This window comes from Callorhinus ursinus, unplaced genomic scaffold, assembly GCF_003265705.2.
Source record: "Callorhinus ursinus isolate GAN/ISIS: 27379988/994484 unplaced genomic scaffold, GSC_fseal_2.0 scaffold22, whole genome shotgun sequence".
Lineage (NCBI taxonomy): Eukaryota > Metazoa > Chordata > Mammalia > Carnivora > Otariidae > Callorhinus > Callorhinus ursinus.
In genome coordinates this window covers 15,486,128-15,500,061 of record NW_027397084.1, presented here as the reverse complement: position 1 = coordinate 15,500,061, position 13,934 = coordinate 15,486,128, and the positions used below count along the sequence as shown (strand labels likewise).

The 13,934-nt window shown below is 38.0% G+C and overlaps 1 protein-coding gene across 2 annotated transcripts in view; it reads right to left on the bottom strand.

The window, feature by feature from the left end:
• PRIM2 (DNA primase subunit 2) overlaps positions 1–13,934 on the bottom strand; it is a 319,663-nt gene that overhangs the window by 36,990 nt on the left and 268,739 nt on the right. For both annotated transcript variants that reach the window (XM_025890617.2, XM_025890615.2), the window contains exon 12: positions 10,727–10,809. In XM_025890617.2, coding sequence (XP_025746402.1) covers positions 10,727–10,809 — 83 coding nt within the window. The remainder of the gene's footprint in view (positions 1–10,726; positions 10,810–13,934) is intronic.

Genomic DNA, 13,934 nt, shown 5'->3' with positions numbered 1-13,934 from the left:
AGAAAACAACCATCTATGAACAAGGAAGCAGGGCCTCATCAGACACTGAATCTGCTGCAAAGTTTACATTTAGGCCTATAATCCACTTCAATTTAATTTTTATGTAAGATATGAGGTATGAGTCTAGGTTCTTTTTTTTTCTTCATATGGACATTTAATTGTTCTACAACTTGTTGAAAAGACTATCGATACTTTCCCTATTGAATTGCCCTGATACATTTGTTTAAAAATTGGTTGCCCATTTTTAAATATGTGGGTCTATTTCCAGACTTTTAGTTTTGTCCAATTGATCTCTATGTTTATCATTTCTCTAATATCACAGTGTCTTGATTACAGTAGTTTTAAAGTAAGTCTTAAAATCAGGTAAGTGTGCATCTACAACTTTATTCTTTGATTACTTTCATTAGTGTTTCAGCATATAAAGTGTTTCAACATAGAGATCTTGAACATATTTTGTTAGATACATTTTTAATAAGTGTTTCTTTTTTAAGATTTTATTTATTCATTTGACACAGAGAGAGACAGTGCGAGAGAAGGAACACAAGCAGGGGGAGAGGGAGGGGAGAGGCAGGCTTCCCTCTGAGCAGGGAGCCCAATGCGGGGCTGGATCCCAGGACCCTGGGATCATGACCTGAGCCGAAGGCAGATGCTTAATGACTGAGCCACCCAGGCGCTCCAAAAGTTTATTTCTTTTTGGTACTACTGCATACAGTACTTCCAAAAACTTTTAATTTCCAATTGTTCACTGGAAGAAATATTAATTTTTATATATTGGCTTATTATCCTGCAAACTCTTAGTTATAATAGAATTTTGGTAGGTTCTTTGACATTATTTCATAGATATTCACATTATCTGAAAATAGAAAAAGGCTTTCTTTCCTCTTTTCTACCTTTTCTTTCTTTTTCTTGCCTTACTATTATGGTTAGTGTCAGAAAAGATATCTTGTATGACTGCAATTCATTTAGATTTGTAATAGATTTTTTAAGACCCAGAATATGATGTACCCGGGTTAATGTTTCGTGGACACATGAAAAAAAATGTATATCCACCTGGTTGGAGTGGTATGTTCTACAAATGTCAATTAGATTAAGATGGTTGATGGTGTTGTTCAAATCTTCTATACCCTTACTGATTTTGTCTACTTATTCTATTAATTACTGAAAGAGAAGTGAACTCTTCAATATAATTAAGGATTTGTCTAGTTTTGCTTTCAGTTCTCTGTTTTTACATCATGTATTTTTAAGCCATGTTGTTGGGGTATAAACATTTTGAATTTTGATGTCTTATTGGTGAACTGACATCCATGTTAATGTCTTTTTGGGGAGAGCTGAGGGATAAATGCTAGGCTGTCCATTCTCTTTGGCTTTATTCTGTTGTTCAATTGCTGTTTTCTTAAGCAGGATACCAAGCTCATTCAAAAAACGAAAAAATGTAATCCTCTGAATGTGCTTTTGAAAAAAAGTAGATGATGTCATTTAAGTCACAATGATCTCTTTTCTGATCAAGATTCTGATTATCAGGGGCATCTGGGTGGCTCAGTTGGTTAAGCATCTGACTCTTGATTTCGGCTCAGGACATGATCTCAGGGTCGTGAGATCAAGTCCAGCATTGGACTCCGTGTGGGGCATGAAGCCTGCTTGGGATTTTCTCTCTCCTCTCTCCCTCTGCCCCCCCCGACCCCCCCAAATCTGATTATTAGCGTCTTTAAGTATTTTTTTTATAGTTGAGGTATCTTTCTCAAGTAGTTTTTCCCTGAAATAAAAGTAGCTACATTTTTACCTTACATGCATTTTAATGATGTTTTTCTTGACTTTCAATATTTTAAAGTGCACTTGGATTTTTTAAGATTTAATTTGCACTCATGCCAACCTGCAACTAAGCATTCATCAAAATGTTTTACATGGATTTTTCATTCATCAACTTTCTGCCCTTTAGAACACAGTCCCCCAGCTGCTTCACTCTACTGAGATCCACTCAAAAAAGACATCAGATGAAAGCCAAATATTATACAGCTTGCCCACATGCACTATACATCTGTGTTCGTCTCAGATAAAAGGTTACAATGCAGGTCCAAAGGCTGATGTGGAATTTACTAATCAGCTTCAACTGAGTAAGGGATCTACTTACAGGCTGAGAGTAAATGGAGGAATGCAACAAAGTCAAAAGCAAAGCACACGCAAACACAGTGTAGAAGCACTGACCATACTGACTCCATCTTTGGCCCACCACCTTGTCCATATCCACATGATGACCTCCCGTGGCGCTACGTGTTCCAGGCCCCTTGGAGGTTAATGCATGCCATGACCAGAATACAGGGAGGCTTATTCTGGTCTTCCCTAAATCTGTTTAGATAACTATTAGAAATAACATAGGTTTTCTCAAACAAATAATGCAACATATGTTAAGGAAAAAAAAAGAAAAAGAAATAACATAGGTTCTCCCCCTTCTTAACGCACAAGGTGTGTTAAATGTTAGCTATCAAATGAAGTGTATGCAGACACTTTGACCTCACAAGTGCCCTCCAGCATGTTCCCTTGCTCTATAAAATCACAGACTAAGGTCTGGACTTTGAGGAAAATAGATATGCAGCTGTCCAGATCACTGCCTGTTCAATTCTGCAAGTTACCTTGAATAAAACCCTATAAACTACATGGCGCTGCCTTTGTTTTTCGGTCTCAAAGTGCCTTCTCAGTTTGGGGGATACTTTACAGTCCCTCTTCTACCTTCTAATACACAGTCATTACTATTAAATAAAAACATTAATATTCTCAATAGACATGGTAATTGCCTGTATTTTTAAAAAAGTGATTCTTTCTAATGGCTGAAAATAAGCCTCTAATTCACTTTTTCTAGATTCCCTATCAAATTTGTTATCAATAGTTCCTAACCATTCTGATATCCAAAATGCCATTCTTAACCTCTACCATAAGCTATTGACCAGACCTCTTCCTTCACAAGGAAGAGTAAGGCCACTTAATACACTCCACCAACTTCCCTTTGCTCTACCTCTAAGTTCTTCTCTATATTCCCACGCTGGCTCAAAGATATGCCTTTTTCAGTCATCATCCTTTTGTGCAAGTATATAGACTCCTTTCTTCAATAAGGTTTTCACCTGTGTCATTGAGTTCCTATTTGCCTCTTTCTGTACCCCAAGCACACTCTAGCACCCACCTCATGCAAAAATATGCCCACTTACTTTTCCAATATTTTTTCAGCACCTACCAAGTGCAAACTCACTGAATTACTATGAGAGATAAAGTTAAAAAAAAAAAATCCAATCCTCCTTTCAGCAAACTTACAAGTTAGTGGGAAAGATGAACAGTTAAATAATTATAATCTTTTGTAAATTATTTAAGAGCAAGGACATATACAGTATAGTCATCACGTAAAGGAAAGAAAAGCTAATCCTGCTTGGTTCAAAAGAATTATCTTTTTAAAAATATTTTTATCAAGATGACCCTCTCTTTTCTTCCCTTGCTACAAACAGGCTCAGGTCTCCTCTAGCCTAAACCATCCCAAGATGCTTAAACTAATGCTGACAGATGCTCTGTCATCCCTTTCACTAGCACATTTTTATAAAGGCCACTTATACTCACTGTCTGCAAATCCAATCCACTGTCTTTTATTCATTCATATTTTAAGCAAATGTGATCTGGCTTTTGGTTCCCAGCACTACATTGACACCCTTCACCAAATCAAAGCTGGGTAACCCACTCAACACCCCCAGTCACCTTTTCCCAGTCCTCCTCTTACAGTCTCTCTGCTGTGAAGGACACATATGGGCCCTCTTCTCAAAATTCTCTGTGACCTGTGTGATACTTCATTTCCCTAATGTATTTCCCTTCTCTCCCTTTTTGTTCAGTCTTTTCTGATTTCACTTCTCACTGATGACAAAAGGGAAGCGTTAGCCAAGACTCCATTTTAAAGGCATGGCTTTTGACTCCCTACCTCCTCTCTCCATTATTTTGTTCTCCCTTTCTCCCACAAAAATCTCATGATAATCACCCTTAAGGAAACTGGGGATTAGAGAGAGAAGGGGAAAAAAAAAAAAAAAGCAGAGTCAGAAGGTCTGACTTCCATTCTGGTTCTACCACTGACCTATTAGCTGAGCATCCACGGGCATGTCATATCGTATGTGGCTTCATAAAAGAGAATAGCTTTCTAATGTTCCTTCCAACCCCACAGTTCCACATTTCTAACTTGGAAGTAAAACAGATTTCCAGTTCTGACTTCTGTAATGTAATACAAATCCATATTGTCTGCCATTTAAATACCCCACCCCTAAATTCTACCCCCTGAAACTTTTTTTTGTAAGATTTTTTATTTATTTATTTGACAGAGAGAGACACAGTGAGAGAGGGAACACAAGCAGGGGGAGTGGGAGAGGGAGAAGCAGGCTTCCTGCCAAGCAGCGAACCCGATGCGGGGCTCGATCCCAGGACCCCGGGATCATGACCTGAGCCGAAGGCAGACGCTTAACAACTGAGCCACCCAGCCGTCCCTATCCCCTGACACTCTCAACACACTATATATGTTAACTAAATTGAATTTAAATTTAAAAAAGAAAATTAAAAAAAAATCCCACCTCTAAACCTAATCTCTCAAACCAACTTCTTTTAAGTCGTCTATTAAAGCTTATATACTGGGGCCTCCATTATCTTAAGCTTGAAATCCTAATAATCTATACTTTGGCTGCCTTTTATTTTTGCATTCTCTTTTCCTAATTCCCACTCTCCAACCCCCCCACCCAGGCATAATTCAAAGAGTTTATCTTCCGGAGGTTAGAAGGTGGCAGCAGAACAGGAGGACCCTAGGCCCACCTCATATCATAAATACAACTAGATAACTATCAAATCATCCTAAGAACCTCAGAAATTGACCTGAAGACTGGCAGAACAAACTCTACAACAAAAGGCAGGGAAGAGGTCACATCAAAGAAGGTAGGAAGTGCCGAGATACGATGTGGAAAAGGAGTTGGGAAAGGAGTCGCCACTGTGGAGGGAGGGAGGGAGCCGTGGTCGTGGAGAAGAGGAAGAGACAGACTAATGCATAGGCAAGCTCATGGGAAGAGGAATCCCTATAGCACTTGGCTTTGAAAGTGAGAGGGGCTGAATTTCTTCAGGTCTTGCAACCAGCAGGGCTTAAAGCCTGCAGTTTTAAAGGTCAGCGGGCTGGGCCCTGGGAGAGCTTGGAGGGTACCGGGGTTGCTCTTGGAGAAAAGGCAGGGCAAATAGTCTGGGAACATACAGCCTGGAAACAGCGATCTAAAGAGTGCATAGGGCAAACAGCTGAGAGATTATTTGCTCATCTCACCCAGAGAGACAGCGTTCATGAGACCCCTTTAGGAACAAAGGAACTGGCGGGTCCCATTCCCCTCCCTGGCCCAGCATACGCAGAGAGCCACCTGTGGGAAGCAGTGCAACACTGACATTTGCTATCTAACCTGCTTATACCAAGCACCGTCCCCCCACGCTCTGGTGGAATTGCCCTTCCCACTCACCTTGCCTCAGTCCCAGAACTCAGACCCCCTCCCCCAGAAAGCCAGCCCAAATACCTGCTCATACCACGTCCCCTGACTCAGGAGTCTGGTAGAGCCCCAGTTCTGGCAGCGGTAGCAATAGGCCTCATTTCACAAACAGACCAGAGCACACCTAGTAAAACATGCCAAGACTCAGGTCAGGGACCAAACACTGCTCACAACAGGCAGACAACTGGCCTGAAGGGTAAAGCAGCCAGGACAAAATAGCAGAGCTCATATAGCACACACTGGAAACACTCCCAGAAGCACCAGGCCTTGGGGAACAGCGGCACTACACGGCAGAGCACTACAGGACGACTTCTTCATAAGGCCATTAACCACAAAAATAGGAGATGTAGCTGACTTTCCTAACACAGAGAAAGAGATAAAGAGACTTAGACAAAATGAGGAGAGAGAAAAACTTATCCCACATAAAAGAATACATAAAAAGCCATGGCCAAAGATCCAAGCAAAAGAGATATAGGTAACATGCCTGATAGAGAAGTTAAAGTAATGATCTTAGGGATACTCTGGACTAGAGAAAAGAGTGGAAGACATGAGTGAGACCCTTAACAGAGACAAGGAACAACACAGCAGAGAAAAAGGACACAATATACGAAATAAGAAACACACCTGATGGAATGAACAGCAGGTGGGAAGAAGCAGAGGAATGAATTAATGACATAGAAGACAGAATAATGGAAAGTAATCAAGCAGAACAAAAGACAGAGAAAAGAATTATACAAAATAAGAACAGACTTAGGGAACTCAGTGACTCCATCGAACATAGTAACATTTATATTATAGGAATCCCAGAAGAAGAAGGAGAGAGAGAGAAGGGGGGAGAGAATTTATTTGAAGAGATAATAGCTGAAAACTTTTGTAATCTGGGGAAGGAAAAAGATATCCAGATCCAGGAGGCACAGAGAACTCTCATCAAAATCAACAAAATCAGACTGACACCAAGACATTCTGTAACTAAATTGGCAACTTTTACTGATAAAGAAAAAATTTCAAAAGCAGCAAGACAAAAGAAGACAGTAAAGGGAAAATCCATAAGGCTAGCAGATTATTTTTAGCGGAACCTTTCCAAGCCAGAAGGGAGTGTCATGGTATATTCAAAGTACTGAATGGGAAAAATATGCAACCAAAAAGACTCTATCCATCAAAGCTATCACTCAAAATAGAAGAAGAGATAAAGAGTTTCCCAGACAAACAAAAACTAAAGTAGTTCATGACCACTAAACCAGCTTTGCAAAAAATATTAAAGGGAACACACTGAGTGGAGAGAGAGACCAAAAGTGACAGTGTAAAGGTAGGAAACACAAAAGCAGTAAAAATGAGTGTTTCTGTAAAAAATCAGTCAAGGAACTCACAAAATAATAGAATATAAAATATAACAGCATATACCTAAAAGTGGAAAAGAAAGGAATAAAGAATGGTTCAAACTTAAAAACAATCAACTTAACATAGACTGCTACACGCAAAAGAGACTATACACAAGCCTAATGGAAACCATATATCAAAAACCAGTAATAAGTATGCAAAAAATAAAGAAAAAGAAATCCTAATATATCAGTAAAGAAAAGAAGCAAGCCATGAAAGGGAGAAGAAAGGATCAGAGAAAATCTTCAGAAACAACCACAAAACAAATAACAAAATGACAATAAATACATATCTATCAATAATTACTTTGAATATAAATAGACTAAACACTCCAATCAAAAGACACAGGGTGACAGAATGGGTTAAAAACAAAAAAAAAGAAGACCCACTATATGCAGCCTACAAGAAACTCATTTTAGACCTAAAGACACCCACATATTGAAAATGAAGGGATAGAAGAACATCTAATGCAAATGGATGTCAAAAGAAAGCTGGAGTATGGGCGCCTGGGTGGCTCAGTTGGTTAAGCATCTGCCTTTGGCTCAGGTCATGATCCCAGGGTCCTGGGCTCGAGTCCCACATTAGGCTCCCTGCTCAGGAGCCTGCTTCTCCCTCTGCCTCTGCCTCTCTCTCTGTCTCTCACGAATAAATAAATAAAATCTTTAAAAAAAGAAACAAACAAACAAACAAACATGGAGTAGCAATATTTATCCCAGACAAAACAGACTTCAAAACAAAGACTATAACAAAAGACAAAGGGCACTATATATCATAATAAAGGGGACAATCCAACAAGAAGACATAAGAATTATAAATACTTATGTACTCAACATAGGAGCACCCAAATACATTAAACAGTTAATAACAACCATAAAGGAACTAATCAATAATAACACAGTAACAGTAGAGGACTTTAACATCCCACTTACAGCAATGAACAGATCATCTAAACAGAAAACCAACAAGGAAACAATGACTTTGAATGACATACTAGGAGAGATGGATTTAACAGATACAGTCAGAACATTCCATCCTAAAACAGAAGGATACACATTCTTTTCAAGTGCACACGGAACTTTCTCTAGAATAGATCACATGTTAGCCCACGAAACAACTCTGAACAAATTGAAGATGACTGAAGTCTTACCATGCATCTTTTCAGACCACAACACTACGAACAAGCAACAAAACTAAAAGGCAACCTATGGAATGGGAGTAGATATTTGCAATAATATACCTGATAAAGGGTTAGTATCCAAGATATATAAAGAACTTATAAAACTCAATACCCCAAAAATGAATAATCCAATTAAAAATGGTCAAAGACATGAACAGACATTTCTCCAAAGATACACAGATGGCCAAGAGATGCATGGAAAGACATTCACATCATCACTTACCATCTGGGAAATGCAAATCAAAACTATAATATCACCTCACATCTGTCAGAAAGGCTAGAATCAACAACAGAAGAAACAACATGTGTTGGTAAGGATGTGGAGAAAAGAGAACCCTCTTGCCCTGTAGATGGGAATGCAAACTGGTGCAGCTACTTTGGAAAACAGTATGGAGGTTCCTCAAAATGTTATAAAATAGAACTACCCTGTGATCCAGCAATTGCACTACAAGGTATTTAGAAAGAATACAAAATTACAGATTTGAAGGGATACATGCACCCCAATGTTTACAGCAGCATTATAAACAATAACCAAATTATGGAAAGAGCCCAAATGTCCATTGAATGATGAATGGATAAAGAAGATGTGGTATGTGTATGTACACACACACACACACACACACACACACACACACACACACCCAATGGAACATTAGTCAGCCATCAAAAAGAATGAAATCTTGCCATTTGCTATGATGTGGATGGAACTAGAGGGTATAATGCTTATAAGTCAGTCGAAGAAAGACAAATACCATATGATCTCACTCATATGTAGAATTTAAGAAAGAAAACAGATGAACATGTGGGGAGGGGAAAAAGAAAAAAAGGAGAGAGGGAAACAAGCCATAAGAGACTCATTTAATATTAGAAAACAGACTGAGGACTGATGGAGAGAGGAAGGTGGGGGATGGGCTATTGGGTGATGGGTATTAAGGAGAGCACCTGTTATGATGAGCACTGGGTGTTGTATGTAAGTGAGGAATCACTGAATTCTACTCCAGAAACCAATACTGCACTGTATGTTAACTACCTAAAATTTAAATTAAAAAAAAAAAAAAAGTCAAAAATAGATCTACCTTATGATCCAGCAATCACATTACTGGGTATTTACCCAAAGAATACAAAACATAAATTCAAAAGCATACATGCACCCCTATGTTCACAGAAGCATTATTTACAATAGCCAAAATATGGAAGCAGCCAAAATGTCCATCGACTGATGAATAGATAAAGAAGATGTGGTATATATACACAATGGAATACTATTCAGCCATAAGAAAGAATGAAATCTTGCCATTTGCAAGGACATGGATGGAGCTAGAATGCATAATGCTAAACAAAGCAAGTCAGAGAACAACAGATACTGTACGATTTTACTCATATGTGGAATTTAAGAAACAAAAGAACAAAGAAAAGAAGAGAGACAAACCAAAAAACAGACTCCTAACTCTGGAGAACAAACTGATGGCTACCAGAGGGGAGGGGGGTGATGAGAATTAAGGAGTGCACCTGTTCTGATGAGCACGGGGTAATGTATGGAATTACTGAACCACTATATTGTATATCTGAAACGAATATTGTACCAGATGTTGACTAATTGGAATTAAAATGAAAACAAAACAAAACAAAACAAAAGAGTATCTCTTCCAGATAGTGTTCCTTGGCCTCCCCATCTGGTTATATTTCCTCCTCTTCAGAAAAGCTAAGACATTCTATGTGTACCTCTCTCATTACACTTGGCATATGTTTCCCTCCAGATTCTGGTTCTGTAGGAGGATTTATAAGATTCTTTACATCTTAAAACAGCACCTTGAGCACTGCCTTACACAGAGTACCATAAAACTCTAAGATCTGAACTGAATTAACTAAATTCAATCTAAATTTTGGACACAGTAAAAGAAGTAGGGTTTCTAGAGTATTTATTTTCTTTAAGAAAAAATAATTAAGGATACATAATGATTTGGATGTTCCAGCTCTAAAACATATATTGTTCTTCTTGAGCTAAGGAAGCCAATGCTCCTCTTGAACTCCTCAAATTCCAAGTCAACTCAAAAGCACATTATAGACAGCAATGCCATAATATTTTTTAAAGCATATTCACTAAATTACTCTTAAATATTTGGTTTTGCATTTGGGTATTTCTTTTTTTAATCTCAATTATTTACAAGACAAAGTATTTTGGCAGATTATTCAACCTAATGAGCTATCATCAGAAGTGCAGATTTAACACAGCAAGAGGTGATGACTATCAGAACATTTAGCCACTATATTATCTTCTGCTTTAACCTACATGTGGCACAGAAAACAGTTTCCCAAAATAAAATACAATGGCATTAAGTTTCAGCTTCATTAACAAGCTTCAATGCATTCCTCTAAAAATTTATTTTTTTTAAATGTTCCTAATTGAGATAGTAAAACAAACTGAGAGAAAAAAGGCTTCCCACTTCCTTTATTACCAAGAAAAGAATGCAGCCCAGCAGACAGAAGAAGTAGGATTTCCAAGGCCTGGAAGCCGGGCAAGTCAAAGCTTTCGCTTCCTCTATCTAGGAAAGAGGGTGTGTGGTGGAGGCCTGACCAGTCAGTGAAACTGAGAGTAACAGTGTGGCACCTCCTTACTGAGGACACCCAGGAGAATCTGACCTACCTGCTGTATCCCTCCAGGAGAGATCTTGTAGGACTGCAACTTCTGCTTCAGCAGCTCTGGATCGCTGTGACGGAATGGGCACCCTGACAACAAAAAACAAGCCAGCACACCAACAAGGTTATTTACCCAGGACTTGGTACAATACTACACTCGAGAGACTGTCTAAGCTCCCCTTAATTGTCTAACAGCTTATTAATAAAAAAGTTAATTGCCCATGGGTGGAACTGCTTTCCTCTATTTATCTAAATGACGACTTAGTTGTACGGTTATCAGGGTACTACAGGCTCAAGAGTTATATAAAATATTACAGCATTCTCCAATGAAGTTGCTCATTCACTAGGAGGAGGAAACAGTTTTAATTATGCTACTTGTTAACAAGCAGAGATCATCACAAAGTAGCTGTGCTTGATCTAAAAACTTTATACAATCTCACATTTTATTCGTATTTTTAAAAATTACGTTAAAAGCCTATGAGGAGGAAGATAATGTAAACAAAAAGCAAAATGTGCAAACTGTAAGAAATATAAAAATCTCACATCACTTTCAGATGTAAATTTTATGTCTATTTCCCATAGAGTAAAATCCATATAAATTTAGAGGAACCACAGTTAGGAATGAGACGGACAAACAGAAAAATATTTCATAGGAAACTAACATAACAGACACATGTTATTTCTGTAACACAGTAATAAAGATGGACTACTAAAATATTTACATAAATAAGAACACAGAATTGAAATGAAAAAGCTGTATTACCGGGCCAAAATCTAGAAAAGTTTAGATATTTTAATAAGATGTTGCAATGGTAAATCAAATACCTTATTTTAAAATTTAATATAGGAAGCCAGAGTACTTTTTTTAGGTACACAGATGATGGACCTACAAGTTAATTTGAAACAATTGTGCATTTTTAATGAAATCAATGGGAAACTGGTTGCAGCAAAAATAGAAAAGAGCCTAGATGCCAAACAAATGTGTTTACCAAAAATCGTAACTATACATAAAAACATCCATGATAATAGTATGGACTCCTACAAATAACAAAATTCACAAAATTCATAGTTTACACTTCATTCATATTAAAACTGTAATAATTTTTAGTATAAGGAAACATTTTGAGAAGCTGTGTAACACCTGGTTAAGAGTTTGGAGCTAAAACGCTGGTGTCTGAATCTCAGTTTACCACTTACTAAGTGGGAGACCATAGGCAAATTTTGTACCTTGTTGCTGACTCAGCTTCACTTTCTGTCAAGTGAGGGAAATAATCACTCACAGAACTCTTGTGAGAATGGAATATAAAGCTCTTATATGCTCCTGGCACACAGTAAACACTTAACACGTATTAGCTATCATGATTCTCAAAAAAAACACCATCCTGATAATGAAATTTCAAAAGATCCCAAAAAGAAAGAAATGAGGCTGCACAAGGAATTCTTGGTTAAGCCCAGAATTATTAAAGAACACAAAAAAGGAGATTAATTGAATTATCCAAATTACATTTGAAATAATGACTGTATCTATATGAAAAAGGTAACAGGGCAAAGCCAAGAAGAAAATGAAGATTGCCAAGGTACTAAAGGTCACAAAAAAGTGTTCTAAAGCTACACTGACAATAAGCAGAACAGAAAAAAAAAACAGATTACCACTTAGGGAAGCTGGTGTTATTTTAACAGATGACAGAAAGAAAGCAAAACTCAGTAACTCCTGTTTATTTTGTTTCTATCTTCCACATCAGAGAACGTGATCTTCAAAACTAGAAAGGGCTGTGAGGAGGGCACGTTCTGCATGGAGCACTGGGTGTTATGAACAAACAATGAATCATGGAACACTGCATCAAAAACTAATGATGTAATATGTGGTGATTAACATAACAATAAAAAAATTTAAAAAAAAACTAGAAAGGGCTGAAGTAGGTAACTGGAAACAAAGTGAATGCATACCCAGTTACATGTTTGACAAGCCTTCCAACATATGTTTGTGGAAGAAATGGATAAACATAGTCTGGAATATATAGATTCTTAACTGGTTGAACAACCATTCCAAGGAGTGCTGGTTAATGAAATAATATCAACACAGGGGACTAAATAGTTTTACAAATAACATAAAAACTAAAAGGACAGAGACTTCTGGTTTCCAGTCTGGCACATGAGAGGCTTATACATCATCACTACATCCTAACAAGGAAAAAGCTGAACAAACTGAAAAATCAACAACTCCGCTTAGACTCATCAGAGAAGTAAGATCACAGGCCACACCACTGCCTGCCCCCAAAACCAAAGATAGAGGCAGATACAGAGAATCACAACATACCAGAACAGATATCTCTGGAGGAACCATGCTGGGGTAGGAAAAACCTAACCTGTAATTGACAAATTTCTGAAGTCTGGACTTCAGAAAGTTGTTCTTCAAAGAGAAGGAAGCTTAACTTCTAGGAGCTCTACCAGGTGCTCATGGTGAATAACAGAGAAATTCTCTTGCGCTTCTGGCATGGGGAGGGGAAAAGTAACCATTTTGATTCTCTAGAGCAATCTGCTCTTAATAAGACCTGCTCTCAGAACAAACTATTTTACTGGAGCCTAAACTTCTGGAGTTTTATCAGAGCCAACCTACGAGGGGGGGCGGTGTGTGTGGAGATACAACTCCAGTCTCCCCTAGCCATCTTGTCCCATCTAGGGGGAGGGAATAACTGAGAGTCATGTAGCAGTTCATAGCCCAGGGCCACAGGTTCACTAAAAGACGAATCAGGCCTACAGAACACCACCCTCTCCACCTCCCTATTTACCACCATATTACTAAAGGCCTGTTTATTGGAATTCTTTCCACCCAATATGTCATGTCTACCTTTTAAGAAAAAATTACAAGGCTTATCAAAAGGTAAAAAATAAAGTCTGAAAATACTGAACAAACATCAAAATTAGAGTCAGATACAGCAGGGATATTGGAATTATCAGACTAAGAATTTAAAATAACTATGATTAATGCTAAGGGCTCTAATGGAAAAAACAGACAATGTATAGTCACAGGTAATATAAGCAGAAAGATGGAAATACTGAGAATCAAAAAGATATGCTACCAAAACACTATAATGGAAATGAAGAATGTCTCTGATGGGCTTATTAGGAGACATGGCTGAGGGAAGAAATCTCTAAGCTTGAGGATATGTCAAAAGAAATTTCTAAAACTGAAAAAACAACGAGAAAACAACTAA